General features: G+C 61.7%; 1 protein-coding gene across 1 annotated transcript; it reads left to right on the top strand.

Moving 5' to 3' along the window:
• Positions 1–6,666: 6,666 nt before the first annotated feature.
• On the top strand, positions 6,667–17,960 carry ADAMTS4 (ADAM metallopeptidase with thrombospondin type 1 motif 4). The gene is made up of 9 exons (XM_090051037.1): positions 6,667–8,685; positions 9,827–10,150; positions 10,339–10,471; positions 10,647–10,817; positions 10,991–11,277; positions 11,662–11,848; positions 12,277–12,452; positions 12,588–12,763; positions 13,177–17,960. The coding sequence occupies exons 1-9, from the start codon at positions 8,050–8,052 to the stop codon at positions 13,589–13,591; spliced, it is 2,505 nt and encodes an 834-aa protein (XP_089907163.1). The 5' UTR covers positions 6,667–8,049; the 3' UTR covers positions 13,592–17,960.
• The last annotated feature ends 10 nt before the right edge of the window (positions 17,961–17,970 follow it).

The following is a 17,970-nucleotide window of genomic DNA, read 5'->3' as shown; positions in this document are numbered from 1 at the left end:
CTCGCTCTTTGGGTAACAAGTGGTTTAAGGATTGATTCCACGAAACCCACCAACTCTCACCCACTGATTCTTTCACCCGCTGACTCCTCAATTTACATTTTCACTGACTGGCTTGCATGCAACCCAGCCTCTAGCATCTTTACTATTCGTTCCATCCAGGAAGAGCACACACCAACTGCAGATACTCCCTCAGCCTGACCAAGGGTTTTTAAACTCGAAAGCCTGCTAGAAAAAGTTTTCCAGCTATTTAGTTGGTCTAATAAAAGATATCAGATTTACCCAAAGAACCTCGTCTGCCATGGTTTTGTGTACATTTGGCTGTAGCAGGGGCAGGGAACAGGGATAAGAGGCAGGCATGTGCCCCCAGCCTGTCAGGGTCCACCCAGCCTCCCCTGCCAGCACTAGGAGAGGAATGCCCCCCTTCCAAAGCCCAGCTCCCATGGACGGAGGCCTCCAATTTTGTGCTTGCCCAGGGCCCCAGTGCACCTTAAGCTGCCTCTGAGCTCACCACTCCCCTGCCGCTGATGCTTTCTTCGCATCAGGGGACCCTAAAGCTATGCTTTGCAGGGGTCCCCAAAAGTTGTGGGCTGGCCCTGGTCCCTGAGATGACACAGCCTTGCCCGGTAACACAGGGCATGTCATTTTCTCCACAGCTGACGGGGCCACTGACACCGACCCACTTTCCTGCAGCCAGGGCCATGTTACTCAGCGCTACGCTGGCATAGGTGGATGGGCTGGGCCCTTCCGCACGGCTCATTGCGCTTTCCCGTACGGCCTTTTATGGAGCAAGAGGTAAGAGCAGGGGAAGGGCCAGACGTGGTGCAGAGGCTGCCGACGGGAGCGTTTCCTCCCTGACTGCGGAAGCCATCAGTGATGAGTGTATGCGGAAATGAGCTTCCTGCCCAACACAGAGAGGGGAGGGGAGGGGAGGGGAGGGGAGGGGAGGGAAGGGGAGGGTGACCACCAGCCCTGAATTGAAAGGGACAGTCCCCAGCATGGAAACATCCAGTCCCGGTCCCAGGCTGCATGACTGTGGGGCGGCATTTGTCTCAGATCCGCAGGGTCGTCCAGGTTTTCCGTTCCCCAAGGAAAACTGCAGAAATGCCAAGTTTCCCCTTGCAGACTGGCAGTGGTCCAGCCTGTCAGGGGCTGGGGGGAGCACACCCTGCAAGTCAGTCTATGGGGGGGGAGGGTGGATTGAGGCCCCCAAGGTGAGGGAGGGAGTGGGGCAGGGTTGGCAGCTGGGGCTGAGGGTGCTGCTCAGCCCAGGCCGTGGACCTGGGGCGGGAACGCGTGGCCACCTGGCCCAGCCGGGGAGCAGGATGAAGCCACATGTAGTTCATCCAAGGGGTAGCGGTGTGGGGCTGGCTTCCTGGGGAGGGAGTAGGGGAGGGGGGCATGTGCACACCCCAGACTTGTGCATGGGGCACAGGAGGATACAGGCTGCCTGCTGTGGGCTCAGGGCTCTCCACCCTGCTGCCCTGTCCCTGGGGCCTCCACAGCCCAGCAGGTGAGACCCGGTGTGGGAAGCTGGAGAAGCTTGGTGCTGCCGCCACAGGGAGCCCCGAGCTGGCTGCGCTGCCATGGCAAGGTGTCCCCAGCTGACGCAGCAGCCGGGACGCTGGTGCGGATTTGTGCTCCCCGCTGCGGCTGGGCAGGTAGGGGGCACTTTGCTATGGCGGTGCTGGGAGGGCAGCAGCAGGCAGCCCACGTGCACCCCTGTCCCCCGTGGGCTTAGCTCAGCTCTGCTCTGCTTCAGCTGTGCTGCGGGAGGCAGGGGGAGAAGCAGGCGTGTGTCCTACTTTTTCATTTTTAAAAGTGGACACCCAAGGGGAGGGTCCCAGCCTGGCATGGGGCAGACAGCCAGGCAGCAGGGACACCCTGCCTGGGGCTGGGAGAAGCAGCAGCTACCCCTGAACTGCCCCTCCCCTGATGGGACTTCAGGGGCCCAGCTTAGGCAGAGCATCCCTGACCTGCCCTGGGAGGGGATCACCCAGGCACCAACCCCACACCACAGACCCCTCCAGACCCAGGACTGCACACAAACTGCAACACCAGAGCTCTTCCCATGCCCATCACAGCTGCCCCGACACACAACATGTGCAAACCCCACCACGCTACACCACCCTGCACACTACACCTTCCCCCACACCATATGATCCCCCCATCACACACATAACCCCACATGACCCCGCACCACAGCCAGCCCCACAAACACACCACACAGAAACCCCCACGCACCCCATAACACTTCTCCAACAAGCACACACAACACCAGACCCATACCACGTATGTACCCCTTTGTATCCAGCCACAAACGTGGCATCCACATCATATAACCCAACCCATGAATGATACTGTGGGGAAACGATAGCAGGGAGCTCCCACAGATGCCGCCAGCAGTGTCGGTGGCAGGGAGGTGGCAAATGGCAACTGCCCGCAGGGGTCACCTTTTTGTAGGGGGTGCACTGCCATGCTCAGGGAGTGCACATGCACCCACGTGCACCCCCTACACATCACCAGTGACCCAACCCCATATGGGCCACATCCTCCCACACTAGATGCCTGCACCAGGGCCTGCCCTGCCCAGGGCCTACTGCTGAGCTGATGCAGTTCCCCCATTCCCTGCTGGGAACAGCCAGTGAGCCACGGGTGCCAAGTGATGAGGGGGCCAGCAGGTGAGCTCAGCCCCTCCAAACGCAGCAGCCCCCACCTGTTCTGCAGTGTGCGTGGTCCCATGCCCGGAGCAGCTGTGGCATCAGGGGCCACCTGGAGACACACAGGAGGGCACAGGGTTCCTGATCAGTTAATGGTGCCATGCACACCCCACCTTGCACCCAGCACACCCCATAGCTCACACACCCCCAGCACAACCACACAGGCCCAGCATACACACCCCACTTCACACCCCATACTCTTGCAACAGCCCTCTCTGTTCAGGCAGCCCAGCTGGCTGCACTACTCCCTTCACCTTTTAGTTTATGCACACCTCATCCGTCGCCCCACCAAGGCCTGGGACCTCCTGGTCAACCTCCTCCTGGCTCCGGCCAAGCTTGTCATCTGGCGGTCCAGGAAGCAGGCTCTGGCCGGGAAGGCTCCCAGCGACCTCGGGGCGTTTTTCCTCAGTGTCCTTTGCGCACATCTCTGGGTGGAGTACCACTGGGCAGTAGCTGCTGGCGAGCTCTCCAAGTATGCGAGCCGGTGGGCACTGTCCGGGGTGCTCTGCTCGGTGTCCCCCCGGGGAGCACTTGTTTTGGCCCTATGACCCTGCATGTGCGCGCCCTGTTTTCTCTTTTGTTGTCCCCCGTAATTTATTGGTGTTTTTAAGGTACTGGTCACCCGGCCCAGTGGTGGCCCCAGCATGTGGTTTTTAGGCTTTTAACCTTTTAATGCTATAGTCTTTTAACCGTGAAGACTGGCGAGCGCCATGCACCAAGAAGATATCCTGTCCACTTTTCTCTGTTGATGTCATCACGGTGCCGGTTGCCCAATGCAGCAGCACCGGTGGCCAGCTTGGATTCGTCTCTGGACTCCCGCGCAGGGTCCAGAGGACTTTCTGCACCGCCAGCCGCCATCCAGCGGCAGCCCACAGCTCCTGACAGACCTACCGTGTTTTCGAGGACATCAAATAGTCCCCACTACACAGCCCTCTCCTCCCCCAATGCTCCCATGAGCTTCTGGGAAGTAGGCTCTGCCCTATCTCCCTGCAGCTGCCCTTGTGCCGTGAGCCTCTGCCCTGCCCTGCCCTGTGCTTGGCTCACTGCTTGCCCTGGGAGAGTGCCCCCCATTGACACCAATGCCCCGGGGGGTGTAGGTGGTGTCAGCAGGTGTAGGGTCCAGGGGAGGTGGTCCCTAAGGGACTCCTTGGTTGGGGGATGGCAGGGAAACACTGCAGTCCTCCAGCTGGGCCTTTCCACTGCACCACCCCCACCCCCATCCCCTGTCCTGGGCTCCCCTCCAGCTGGGGGGGGTGTCTTAGCAGCCTGATCTCTTCCAGCTGTACAAGCAGAATCAAAAAATGTGAAACAAAAAGCCAGCATTCACAAAACCATGGCCATCCCAGCCAGTACCTGGACCCGACCCAGAGCACTGGACCTGCACAGAGCACAGAGCCCAGTGCTGCAGCCTGCACGGAGCACGACACTGCAGCCTGCACAGTGGACAGAGCCCAACTTTCCAGCCAGTGCAGTGTACAGAGCCCAGCACTACGGCCTGAGCAGTGCACAGAGCCCAACTCTCCAGCCTGTGCACTGCACAGAGCCAAGGACTGCAGCCTGCACCCAGCACAGAGCCCAGCACTGCACCCTACTTGGTGCACAGACTCCTCGGTGCCAAGGCCTGCGAGATCACAGACCTCTGAGCACTGAGGCTGGAGGCAGCGCCCCGTACAACGCTCTGAGCCCAGTTCTGCTCACAGGCAGAGAGGCCAGTCAGCCCTTGGCATCCCTGCTAGAAACACCAAGTACAGAAAGGTGGCAATGAACATACCTGTCCCATTGGGAACAGACCCGGCCTCCCCCGGCTGTCAGTTCTCACAGCAGCGCTGCCATGGTTGGCAAACTTCTGCCCCTGGCCAGGACAGGGCCCTGTTGCGCTTTGTGCTGCACAGACCCCAGTTGAATCAGCCCCTCCATGTGCTGGCGCTGTACAGACACCCAGTAGGGCTGGCCCCCATCCTGAAGATCTCCAAGAGATCGGCATTAGGGTGGGAAGGAATGGAGTTGGTGGTGGGAAAAGTCTGGCCAGGCTCTGAGCCAGGCTGCTGTTACTCTAGCCTGCCCTTGCCGTCTGGGGCTGCACCTGGGGACCTGGGCTGCGCATTTGCCTCAGCGTGGAATGAGGTGAGGTCTCAGCTACAGCTGGTTGGGGAGCACCCAGCATGATCCACATGGACCATGCAGCCTGGGGCTAAGAGGCAGTAGATGGGTGTGCAACTATATGTGTGTGTGTACATGTATGTGTGTGTATGTACATTAATGTGTGGAGAGGGTGCAGAGGTTGCATATGTGGAGCGCAATGTACAGATGAGCTTGCAGAGGTAGGTGACTTGCTAGCATATGCATGTATATACACATGCATATGGGTGTATATACATGTGTATACATGTGTACCTGCACGTGTGTATATATGTGCATGTGTGCACACATGCACGTGTACCTTTGCATGTGTGTATGTGTGTGCATGTGTGTATATGTCTGTGCATGTATTTGTGAATACAAGTGCAAGCATGTGTCTATGCATGTGCATGTGGGTGTCTATATGTGTGCACGCGTGTGTGCATACATGCGTATGTGGATGAGTGTCATACTGCCTGGACTAGACCTGGTCTTGAACAGGCAGGGCCCTCCGTCCAGCCCTCTCCCGCCACTCTCAGCCAGCGAAGGGGCAAGGGAGGCCGTGCTGAGAGCCAGCTCCAGGGCGCGTGGGCATGGGCCAAGCTAATGGGTTTGCCAGAGGGGCTGCGAGCGCCAGCGCGGGTCGGCGGGGACGCGGGCGGGCTTGCTGCAAGCAGGGCTGTATTTCATCTTCAGGGCCGAGCGTGTTCCACAGGGGACGAGGGAGAGGAAGGCTGGAAAAGAAAGGAAAAGATGACAATCCAACCACAGCGCGCTGCGGAAAAGCAGATGTGGAGGCGCGCTGGGGCCGCTTGCAGCCCAGTATCGTGGCTGCAGAGGCAGATCAAAGAGAAATGGAAACCAGAGTCGGGGCGGGGAGGAAGGGAAGGAGGGAGAAGTATGTGCTGGGGGGAGGGGGCAAAAATACAGGATGGAAAAGGCTAAACATGAAGCGAGCAGCTGGGCCTGCCTCGCACCCCGGGGCCCGCCCGGCCGGGAAGGCAGCGCGGCCGCCCGGGCTATGGCTGTGGGGACAGCAGGGCGCCAGAGGCGAGGGGAGGGCAGGAGAGAAAGCCAGCAAGCCTGAGCCCCCACGAGCGCGGTGCCACTGTTGGGCTGTAATTGCAGGCCCGGCTGCCAAGGCCTGAGTAGGAGGCTGGAGCAGGAGTCTCCTTTCACAGAGGCAGGGGCGCCTCCCAGCCTGGAGCCTCCGAGTGGGCTGCGTTCAGCGCATCCTGCCCCGCGGCTGAGCTCGGCCTGGCCCGGCTCCTGGGAGCCACGTCCCCCCCAAAAGCCCAGGCTCTGAGCGTGGGGCTTGCGCTGCCCCCAGGGCCCGCGACATTGCAGGGAAAGTGCAGGGCACGGGGCTCCCGGAGCCAGGGGCTCGGATTTGGACTTGGATCCAGGCATGGGGGTGGGCTGCAGCTCCCGGTTCAGGGGGGACCGGCTGCCTCACTGCGAAGCTGGGCTGCTCACCGCCTGCCCGCACTGTCCATCACTGCTTCGCCTGGCAAGGGAGGTCCCAGCCTGGGCAAGGGAGGTCCGTCACTGCGCTGAGGAGCAGACGAGTCTGCGGACACCCGGCTATGCTGAAGGGCTGGGATCCAGCCCCATGATGGGCTTTACACTGGGCATGGGGCACTGCTCTCTGCCTCACTACTGGGGTGCAGCAGCCTCTGGATGCGCCTGCCTGTCTATACGCGGGGCTGTCATCTGCCCCTGGAGCCTCAGCCCCTGCCTGGGTCTTCCCTTCAAATGCCCCCTGGATGTTTAGGTCTCCCAGGGGTTCAGGGGCTCACGGGGACATGCAACCACCATGGGTCAAAGTCGGGCATTGTTGTTCCCATTTTACACAAGGACTTCGAAAGGGACCAAGTCATGCGGAGAGTCAGAGCTGAACCTGGCTCAACTGGAGCCCCTTGCACACCCTCCAGGGCAGTGTTACCAGAAACACCCTCCCCGGTGTATACCAGAAACTCCCAATCTGTGGGGTTTTCCTGCAGCCTCAGCTTCCAAAGTCCCAGAGGCAGGGAGCTCCCTGCTTCCACAAAGCACTCGAGTCCATGTCCACCCCGTCTGCTGATGGCAGAGAAGAGCCAAAAGTGCAACCCATGTGCAGACAAAGGTGTCAGTGCCTGAAGCTGAGAGCCAGGGGCTTGGTCAATCCCGTGCGTTTTTGTAGCTGGCTGGATGCTGGACTCTGTCCCCTAGCTCTGCCAGCCCTGTGCCGCCGTGCCCAGGAAGGTGCCCATCATAGCACTGTCAAGCCTGCCTTGTCCTGGGGAAGGGGGGAAAGCCACAGAGAGGACGGGATCTCTGTTCTTGCACAGAGAAAGAGCCGTCAGACCTGAGACACTTGAGACGGTGCCAGAAGGGCAGCATGCCAGGGCAGCTTCCCGCGCGGGCCGGGGAGTTCTCACACAGCCCTCGCCCTCACCCCCGCCCCATTTCCTATTAAAAAAAAATTGCCCTCTGATCCAAGACCCTGAGCTGTCAGCCTGCCCAACTGCGTCCACAATGCATCATGAGGGACATTGCAAGAACGAACAAGTTAATAAAGCCCTGCCCAGCCAGCCAATCGGAGCTAGCGCAGACAACTATTAAAACCGGTCCTCTCCAAGGAGCCGCTACAGAAACTCAGGGAAGGAGCCAGAGGCAGAGATTTCAGCAGAGCCCTGCTCCCAGCTCCCGGGACTGACTGCAGAGAAGGGCAGGCAGGCAGCCTGGAGCACCCTCACCCCGGCTGCTTCTCTCGCATCCCAGCACAGAGAAGGAAACAACGGTGCTGAAGCCAAGCCTCAGAAACTTGAAGCCAGCCGTGCCGAGTCCTGCAGGATCCTCAGCCCAGCTGCCTCTGCCCCTGGGATCTCCTGTGCAGGGCTGGGACTTGGAACAAAAGAGTCGGGAAGAGGAGGCACCAGCGGCAAGCAGCCGGCTCCGTCACCCGGCTACAGGCGCGCTCAGCCGTGCCCAGCTGGCAGGGGCTGCTTCTCCTGGCAGGGGAGGCGCTGTGGGCACCCAGGAGCAGTGCCCCAGGGCCCAAAGGATTGTGGCTGGAGCAGGTCTCCTGTAGCCGAGTCCCGAGGGGAGTTGATCCCTTTCAGCTGCCATCCGACCTTGCCACGTCCAGTGCTCCAGGGCTTGTTCCCTTGGGGATAAAACCACTGCATCCATTTTATTATCCACTAACACCACCTGTGCCCTTTGCCCAGCCATGATGAGCCCGGCCCTCGCTTTGTGGCTCCTAACTATGGCCACCTGCCGCCTCCTTGTCCTGGCATCCTTGGAGTACGCCCGGGCCGGTGTCTACAAGGAGGAGATCGTGTTTCTGGAGAGGCTAAACAGCAGCGCCAGCCCCGCTGGCACAGATGAGATGGACATGGCTGGGAACGGGCTGGGCAGCAGCAGCCCCAACCAGCAGCTCCTCTACCGCCTGCGGGTCTTCGGAGAGGAGCTGGTGCTGGCCCTGGAGCGGGACCCCAGCTTCCTGTCCAAGGACCTGACCGTGCAGTACCTGGGCCGAGGCGGGCAGGCGGCTGACAGCGCTGTGGAGCCTGGGAACTACTTCACCGGGACGGTGAACTCTGATCCCGAGTCTATCGCAGCCGTGCACTTTGACGGGACGTCACTGCTGGGCGTGCTGAAGTACCGTGGCGCCGAGTACCACGTGCAGCCCCTGGACGGCGGCGTGCCCAATGCGGCGGGAGGGGCCGGCGCCCATGTGGTGAAGAAGAAGATGCCAGAAAAAGCCAGCGGCCCCATGTGCAGCGTGGGAGTCCAGGCCCCGGGCACCCCTCCGGCCCACGAGCGCCAACCCCTGGAGCGTCCGGCGTCCGCGAGGAGGGCAAAGGTAGAGGCATGCCCATGCAGGCGTTGAGCAGGGGGAGGGCATCACTGCGTGGCCCAGTGGCCCCGCCTCTCCTGGCAGCAGGTCCCCGACGTGGCGGCCAGGCCCCACTGCTTAGCCTACTGACCCAGTTCCCCATCCCTGCGGCTTCAGGAGTTCTGCAAGGGGCGATCCCAGCCGGACCCCAGCCTGCCCCTGCCCCATTGGGGAGGAGCTCTGAAGCGGGCTAGGCAGTGGGGACAACCCCTGCCCTGCCACCCCTGCCCAGGTCTCCTGAGTTCACCAGCTGGTTTGTTTTGTGGCCACTTCCCACCCAGCCCAGCCCAGCCTGGCTGGGAGGACGGCTTCAGCCCTAGACACAGCTGCTTCTGCTGGAGCTGCCCTGCAGGGAGGGTGGTGGTGCAGATTTGCCCTGGCTCCAGGCTGCTCCCTGGCACTTACTGTTGGAGGTGATGCATGGGCTTTTTCTGCCCCATCAGTGCCCCCACGCAGGTCTCCAACCCCGTGGAAATGCTAGGCATCTGGGACTAGTGGTTAGAGCAGAGTCTGGCATCAGGACACCGGGGTGATCCTGCTGCCTTTGGTGGGAGTGTGGGAGGGAGCAGAGGGGGTGCAGGCAATCAGGACACCTGAGCTCTTGTCCCAGGTCCACCCCCAATTTGATGGCCCTGGGCCATTCTGCTGCTGGAACCACCCTGGGCAGAGCAGGGCACTGGCCTGTGCCGCCAGGGTCCACCCGGTGCCCTTGCACCATGCCCAGCACAGCCCAGTGCCCAGCATGAGAGCTCCAGCTCACCCCCAGCCCCTGCCCACAGTCAGGACTCACTACCCCCAGCACGGGGCGCTCGGGCTCTGCTGGAAGGGCTCTTCCAGGATGCCTCAGCATTACCAGGGTCAGGCCACGTAGCTGATGAGCAGGAGGGTGAGGTCTGTACTCCTGGTTCTCTGCCTCACGGGCATGGGTGGCCTGCCCAGAGCACTGCAAGGTTGGGGTGGCTTCCCCTGAGTCACCCAGCCGGGGGTCCCTGATGGGCTGCAGCTGGGCATGAGGGGCACTAGAGACACGGGGGAGTGCAGGGCATGAGGGCAATGGAGCACCTGGCAGTGCCTCACCCATGCCTGACGCCGTCTCTCCCACCCACAGCGCTTCGCCTCGGTCATGCGCTACGTGGAAACGCTGGTGGTGGCGGACGAGAAGATGGCGCAGTTTCATGGCACGGGGCTGGAGCGGTACCTCCTCACTGTCATGGCAGCTGCCGCCAAGTTCTTCCGGCACCCGAGTCTGAGCAACCCAGTCAATCTGGTGGTGACACGGCTAGTGGTGCTGGGCCAGGCCAAGGACGGGCCCTCCATCACCAGCAACGCTGCCCAAACCCTGCGCAACTTCTGCAAGTGGCAGCAGGGACTCAACAAGGCGGACGATGCCGACCCTGAGCACTTCGACACGGCCGTGCTCTTCACCCGCCAGGTACTGCGCCTGCACCCTGGGCACTGCGAGGATGTGGGGAATACTGGATGCATAATTTGTCTGGTCAGGGCCATGCCCCCAGCTCCCCACTGGGTCTGTGTGCGGGGGTGGGGGTGGCGTGAGTCCAGGCTGGGTCCCCCCCCCGCCATATGCACCCAGCAGCCATAGCATGTGATCCTCTCCCATAGGACCTGTGTGGCATCTCCACCTGCGACACGCTGGGCATGGCAGATGTGGGCACCGTGTGCGACCCGGCTCGCAGCTGCTCCATCGTGGAGGATGACGGCTTGCAGTCGGCCTTCACTGCGGCCCACGAACTCGGTAAGTGCTGCCAGGACTGGGAGAAGTGAGGGCAACCGGCCCACTCTACGGGTGCCCGGCACCCTGCTCGGCATGGGGACCTTGGGCTGCTGGGATGGCAACCCCACTGCACAGCATCATCATCATCAGGGGCCCATGCGCTGACCCCTGTCTCTCCCTCCCTTCCCTGGTGCAGGCCACGTGTTCAACATGCTTCATGACAACTCCAAGCCCTGTGAGGAGCTGAACGGCCGTAGCAGCAGCTCCCGTCACATGATGGCGCCTGTGATGTCCTACGTGGACCCAGAGGAGATGTGGTCGCCGTGCAGTGCCCGCTTCATCACCGACTTCCTCGACAATGGCCATGGTGAGGACACCTGCAGAGCCCCGGGCTGCACCGCAGGCCAGTGACTGGGGGCAGCCGCGGCTCCCGGGACAGGTCTGCAGCCAGGGTCATTCCAGACCAGCCCTGACCCAGGGTCTGCATCCAGCTGGAGCTGGACCAGGCCCCTCATGTGCCAACTTGTTCCCTTCTCCTAGGCCACTGCCTCCTGGACAGGCCACGTGAGCCCCTGCACCTGCCACCTGCCCTCCCAGGCAATGACTACAACGCTGACCGGCAATGCCAACTGACCTTCGGGTCGGACTCACGCCACTGCCCCAATCTGCACCCACCCTGCTCCTCCCTGTGGTGCACAGGCCGCATCAATGGGCACTTCATGTGCCAGACCAAGCACTTCCCCTGGGCCGATGGCACCCCCTGTGCCCAGGGCAAGACCTGCATGAATGGTCGCTGCATCAGCAAGATTGAGATGAGGGCCTTCAAGGTGAGTGCTGGCCAGAGCCTAGAGCAGGTGGGGTGCACAGAGCAAAGGCCATGGGGTCCCCTTCCTCCTGCTGCAGGGGTGGCTGGGGTGGGGAGGGGCAGGGGGAGCCAGGGACGGGGGCAGGGAGTGTGGCAGTGCTGGGGAGCTTGGAGAGCCACAGGGTGTGGGTGTGGAGGGTGTGAACTGGTGCTGGGAATGGAGGAGACATACTCCTTTCCCATCTCCTTTTCCCCACTGCATCTCCCTCTTTCTGCCAGCTGCACTAGGGTGCTCCCTGGCTGCAGCACGGCACGTGGCGGCTGGCCTGGGGTGCCCCTCAGCTGCACATGGAAGCTGGCCCACCTTCCTGCCCCGCTCTCACCTGCTCCATGATCTCTTCTGCAGACTCCTGTCAATGGCCGCTGGGGGCCCTGGGGCCCATGGGGCAAGTGCTCGCGGACCTGTGGCGGGGGTGTGCAGTACTCCATCCGTGAGTGCAACAAGCCTGTCCCCCGCAACGGTGGCAAGTACTGCGAGGGCGAGCGCACCAAGTACCGCTCCTGTAACGTGCAGGGCTGCCCAGGGGGCACCGGTGAGTGAGGCTGGGAGCGGGGCTCAGATAGCCAGAGAGGGGGAAGGAGCCAGGGGGAGGCTGGGGAGGCAGCAAAGCCCACTCCCCACTGACCCCAAAGGCCTCTCAGATCAGAGCCCCGAACTCCAGAGCCTGTTCCCCCACCCAGGGACCTTCCCCAGTTATGGGCTCTGGCCGGCAGGCGCTAGCCCCAGGAGCCCCCGGGACAGGCCCTTACACACTGGCTGAGTCCCTTGTTGAGCCATAGCTGCAGATGCTCCCACTGCTATGAGGGGGGTCCCTCCTGCCTGGAGCTGCCCTGAGCTGAGCTTCTCCAGCCGGGTGAGGGCTGGGGTGGGCTGAAGGAGTCCACATGGAGGGGCCAGGTGACACTGCCATGAGGGGAGCCTGCTGCCTGGGCCGAGGCTGACCCCATGTCTCTCCTGCAGCCCTCTCCTACCGAGAGCAGCAATGTGCCATCTATAACAACCGTCCGGATATGTTCAAGAGCATCCCTGCTCCCATGGACTGGGTGCCCCGCTACAGCGGTGTGGCTGAGAAGGACCAGTGCAAGCTAACCTGCCAGTCCCAGGCGCTGGGCTACTACTACGTGCTGGAGCCACGGGTAAGTCTGCTCCCCCATCCCATGTGCTGTGCTGCCAGCGTATGCCTACAGCATGTGGCATTGGTAGCCGGTGGGTGGGGCAGGGGTGCGGGCATGTTCCAGACTCACCGTGTATGTGTGTGTGTGCGTGTGCAGGTGGCTGACGGGACACCCTGCTCACCTGACAGCACCTCGGTGTGCGTGCAAGGCCGCTGCATCAATGCCGGCTGCGATCGCATCATCGGCTCCAAGAAGAAGTTTGACAAGTGCATGGTGTGTGGGGGCGACGACAGCAGTTGCACCAAGACTTATGGCAAATTCACCAAGCCCCGGTGAGTGTCCCCTCCCATACAACCCATGGGAGAAACCAGGGAGGAGGTGGGGACCAGCCAGGCCCTGGCTTCCCTGGGGTCGAAGGAGGGAAGGCTCAGCCTTGGGGACAGATGCAACAGGGCTAGGCATGGTCCAGCATGGGCAGGAGCTACCTGCTATCCCAGCCCTGCCCCCCAGCTCTGCTGACGCCCTTCAGCTGGGACTCAGGCTGGGACCCCAGTCCTCCTTGTGCAGAAGCAGCATCGTCCTAGTGCAGAAACTCCACCAGGCTGCTGGAGGCCTAACAAGACTGAGCTGTGCCCCCCTCAGTCTCCTGAGACAGTGCCCTTGCCCTCATCCTATGCCAGGCAGCCCCCCATCACCTCCCCTGACCCAGCTGGTTTCCTGATGCCTCTGCCTCTCTGCCTTCCAGCTATGGGTACAACAATGTTGTCACCATCCCGGCTGGAGCCACGCATATCAGGATCAACCAGACCAGTGGCTCAGGCACGGCCAGTGATGGCATCTACCTGGCGCTGCAGAGGCAGGACGGCAGCTACGTCCTGAATGGGAACTACGTGCTGGTGCCCTCTGAGATGGACGTACGTCTGCCAGGTGGCATGAGCCTGCGCTACAGCGGTGCCACCAAGAACATGGAGACCATCATGGGAAGTGGGCCACTCCAGGAGCCCCTCGTGCTGCAGGCCCTGGTGGTGAGCGACCAGCAGGCTCCGCGCCTCAGGTACACCTTTTTTGAGCCCAAGCAGCGGAGGTTGTCATCTAAGGAGTGGCTCAGACAGAAGGACCAGATCCTGGAGATCCTGAGGAGCAGGCGTCGCTACCAGTAGCTTCCAGTGCCCCCAGCCTTGAACCCCCCGCAGTGCAGGGAGCAGCCACTTGTGCTCCCTGGGCACCTGGGTTGGCGGGACTCAGAGGAAGCCGCCTGGCCTGGGAGCCCCACTCACTGTTACGGACACACTGGGGCCCTGGCGCCCCTGGACAGCTGTAAGACAGCTCTCCCGGCTGCCCGAGATCCCGTGACTGCACAGCAGAGACCATGGGGGGACGTGGTACCAGCACATTGCTGGGGACTGTCGGCTCTGTCCAGCCCTGCAGACCGGGACTGGCCATCCAAGGGCAGCTCAATGGGTGAGGCAGGAGCCTCTATCCACAGCCGGCCCGGAGCCCCTCTGCGCACGACCAAAAGGAACTGTGCACCAGTCTCTATTTATTTGGTTATTTATTGCTGGCCAGAAGCAGGGCTGGCTGCGGCCCTGGGTTCAACACTGCTGCTTCTCCCTGTGGCCTGGTGAGACTAGGACCTGCTCTGGGGCACTGCCAGGCCTCGGCCAGCACCGGCTGTGAAGCATGTGTGAAACAGTGTCTACCTCAGCCGTGGCACCTCCAGCCTGCCACCCCCTATGATCAGGGCCCTGGCTCCTGGCAGCTCCTAGTAGCCCCCAACTCCCCCACCGGAGCTGGGTCTCATGGGGTTCTCCAATGTTGGTCCCGACTGGCACGGGGCAAATGCCCCCCTTGGGGCAGTGAGGGCTGCATGGGCAGGACACACAGAGCTGCCTGCAGCCTCAGGGGGCTCCCTTCGCTCCCGCTGCACCCTGGCCTGCCCCTGGTGTCCCTGGCACCAGGAGCAGCAAAGTCCTGGTACTGCGGGTCCCGGACCCCGCCAAACCCTGCCACTCTCAGGCCAGGGCAGGACGGGGGCCGGGGCCACAGGGAGAGTTGCAGTCTGGAAAACTGGGATGAGGTCCAGCAAGGGTGGGAGAAGAGCTCTGGAGACCGTGCGATCTGGGGGGTGCAGCCAGGTGCTGCTCCAGCTCTGGGGGGAAGTGAGGCCCAATGGTGGGAGCTGCTGGTGGCCGCTAGGTGCTTATACTGCCCTCCAGGAGTGGGCAGGTGTGCAGTGCAGGGGGAAGTAACCACTATGTCAAATGCTTCTCAGTCTGGTGGATGGGGGGGAGTGGGGAAGGGAGGGGGACAACTGTGTGCCCTGGGCCGGTCTCAGGGCTGGACTCTGGCCACGGGAGCAGGCAAAGAGGGATGCAATGCACCACCCCTGCCCTGTGGGCTGTCACTGTTTCCGGGGGGGGGCATTGCTTCCTGCCCCCACTCCCTCTTGCCCCACTGCAGCGCAGCAAGTCTGGGGTGCATAATTTAAGGTTTATTTAACATGACCCTGCAGCAGCGCTGGCCGCACCCCTGCCACCACGTGGCGATGGTTCTCTTCCTTTTGTAATAAAGCCCTGCCGGGTTATTTAAGGCTATTTATACAACACACTCGAGTGCTGCCTCTTTGTGGGCTCCGGGCTGCTCCCCAATGAGAGCCGTGTGGGGAGGGTGCAGCTGGGAGCCCCAGCGCCAACCCTGCTGGGCTGTGACTCCTGCCCTGCTCCTGGCATACCTGGAAGCCGTGTGTGCGGGGAGGCTGCTTGCCGCCTGGATGCTGGGCCTGGGGGAAGCTGCGGGGAGTGGGCAAGTGGGGAGGGATGACTGGCCATGGCTAGCAGTTGGTCCCAGATAGGCCCTGGTCCCCCAAGCCCTGTGGGGTGGGTGCAGCTTGCTACCCCCTGTGACTGGCAGCACCACTGCCCACGGCCACCTGCCACAGGGGAGTAAGGTGTCCCACAGGAGCCCAGGGATGGCCAGGGAGGGGATGCTGCGTTCCCCATACGCTCAGCGAGGAGCTAGCACAGAGCTCATGCTACATGAGGGAGCTGAGCAAACTGGCTCAGCTCTTTGCTCTGTGGGCTGCTGCAAGCCAGGAAATGGGGACAGAGGCAGGATCACAGAGCAGTGGGGCTGGAAGGGACCTCCAGAGGTCACGTCACCTCCACTCCTCCACCTGGGGCAGGATCAGCCCTGCCTGAATCAGCCCAAGTAACGTCATCTAAACTCTACATACGACTACTGCCAACCCTGACAACGGAGACCTAGCACCGACCCTGCCACAGGTGCAGCAAGGAAACCAGGACAGCCAGCATCCTGTTTCTATGAAATGCTGTCAATAAATGCTCAAGAGACATCAGGCAGGGGCTGTGTCCCCGCTACAGGGGAAGGCAAAACCCCTCAGTCTACATCAATATGAACAGGGGGGAAATTCCTTCCTAACCCCAAATATGGCCCCAGTCTGAGCCTGAGCAGAGGGGCAAGTCCCTCTAGCCAACACCCTCCGGCTTTGGTTCCAGCAGGAGCCTTGGCACAGCCCAGTCCCCATCCCCAGGCTGGGCTGCAGTCAACACCCACTCCTCTTAAAAATTCCCCAACACGTTACAGAAAAGTGGGGGGCAGGACAGGGACAACCAGCAAAGCCTGGGATATCTCCATGCTAGCACACAGGCATCGCTACACCTAGATCATCCCTGACCAGTGGCCGTACGACCTCTTGAATCCCTGGCCTCTGGCCCCACGCTGCCTGGGCTGGGGGTGGGGAGGGGCAGCACACAGTCCCGCTGGCAGCCGAACAGCAGCCGGCCAGCATGGCTGCCCTGGGGCTCGGTAGGCGCCAGCACGAAGGCAGGAAACGCTCTCTGGGATCGAGGAGGGGAGGCAGCAGCACCTGCGAGACATCCTGGTTTAGTCACTGGGCCAGAGCTGGGGTCAAAGGGGCCCATGCCAGCGCTGCAGGGGGACAGGCAGTGCCTGCTGCCCACAGCCCTGCCCAGCAGTGAGCAGCACAGCCCTGGGCCAGGCTTCCTGGCAGCCGCACGTCCAGGACCCCTACTGCGCTTGAAAGCACCGGGAGCAGCACCAGCAGCCCCCGCCCAAGGGGCCCACACAGACCTGGGGCCCAGCCCCACAGCCAGGGGAGTCTGGAGCGCGGAGGTACGGCTCTGTCAGGCCCTGAAACAGCTTCTCCCAGCACCAGACCCTGGGGGTGCACACACCCTGCCCCCAGCACAGAGCCCCTGGCTCTCCCCAGCCCAGCTGGCAGCCCGGCTAGTGCAGCAGGAAGGATGGTCTTGCCTTTTGCCAGATTTACAGGGGATGGGACTGTGGCGGGCCAGTAGGGGACGCTCCTGCATTGGGCCACCCACCTCCCTGTGCCCGATCACCTTCCTGGCTCCGAATGCCTCCCTGGGGCGCCTCGCATCCACTGACCCCCTTCTGGAGCATACTCGCTAGCCTGGGGGTAACGTAGCTGCCACCACCTCGAGAAGGGACTCTCTCAGCCCTGTGTCCTCAGGGAAACACAGACCTAATAGTTCGAAGGGTACTCGACCCAGTACAGGCACTTCGGCACTTCCCCAAGTCGGGGGCCAAAAAGGAAAGTCTCCCTTAGTCCACAGACCTAAGGGGCCTCCTAAGCATAATTTAGACCCACCCCTCAAGAAGTCTCCTACACCGGTCACAGAAGAAAACTATTGATTACAGGGGTAGGGTGAAAATAGGGCACAAGATTGAGCAATATCCTAGAAATCCTAAAGAGCAAACAGTCTGGCTGAGGTAGCCTTTTGATCACGCATCTGGGTTACTGCCAGGTAGATATCTAACCAGATCTCGAGAACCTTCCTCACAAGCATCATCCCGAGGCTGTTGGAGATCCCCTCTGGAGCAGGCCGTTCCTCGCTCATGAGTTATGGGGGAGAGAGCCGGTTTCAGATGGTAACGCCCCTCTCTGAGTCCCCCGCATGGCTGCTGTCCCCTCCTCCTGGGCAGCCTTAACTTATATAGCCCCTGTGACCTCGTTCACCTGGTCCAATGGAGGCCAGCACCTGTTGGCTGTCGGCCAACCAATTTGAAATACATCACTAGTTGCCGGGCAGACTCTAGCCACCAGGTAGGAGCCCCTCACCCAGGTAGGTGATACCAGTCACGTAGGCAGAGGGAGCAGGTTTCCCTCCTCTCTCAGGAATGTATCCAGCTCCGGTTACCTAAAGAGAGAGGGTAAAGGTGCGTCTCCTCTGCTGGGCCCATCCCCATCACACTGTTACAGAGCAGAGATTTTGGGGAGAAACAAAGGTGGCTTCCTGCCACAGGGATGACCCAGAGACCGCTCCCCACCTGCTCATTCCCTGAAAGCCACTCATGTCCTGTTCCCCAGAGGCACCAAACACACTGCAGCAGGGACCTCGCATGGGAGGGACTGGGGGCTGGCTGCAGTGTTGGGGCCAGGCCCTCCCTAGCAAGAACTGGGATGCTGGGTGTCTGATCCCCCCACGGCAGTGTAACTGAGAGATGAAGCCAAGTGGCCCCAGAGCTATGTGGGCCT

This window comes from Crocodylus siamensis, chromosome 6, assembly GCF_052110815.1.
Source record: "Crocodylus siamensis isolate JL-2025a chromosome 6, ASM5211081v1, whole genome shotgun sequence".
NCBI lineage: Eukaryota > Metazoa > Chordata > Crocodylia > Crocodylidae > Crocodylus > Crocodylus siamensis.
The sequence above is the reverse complement of the archived record's forward strand: the minus strand, read 5'-3'. Positions and strand labels throughout refer to the sequence as shown.

Excerpts from the sequence above, each read along its gene's own strand:
- ADAMTS4 (XM_090051037.1), top strand. The coding sequence starts at position 8,050 with ATGATGAGCCCGGCCCTCGCTTTGTGGCTCCTAACTATGGCCACCTGC. Across the intron at positions 8,686-9,826 it reads CGTCCGCGAGGAGGGCAAAG|CGCTTCGCCTCGGTCATGCG; the intron begins GTAGAGGCATGC and ends TCCCACCCACAG. Across the intron at positions 11,849-12,276 it reads GGGCTGCCCAGGGGGCACCG|CCCTCTCCTACCGAGAGCAG; the intron begins GTGAGTGAGGCT and ends TCTCTCCTGCAG.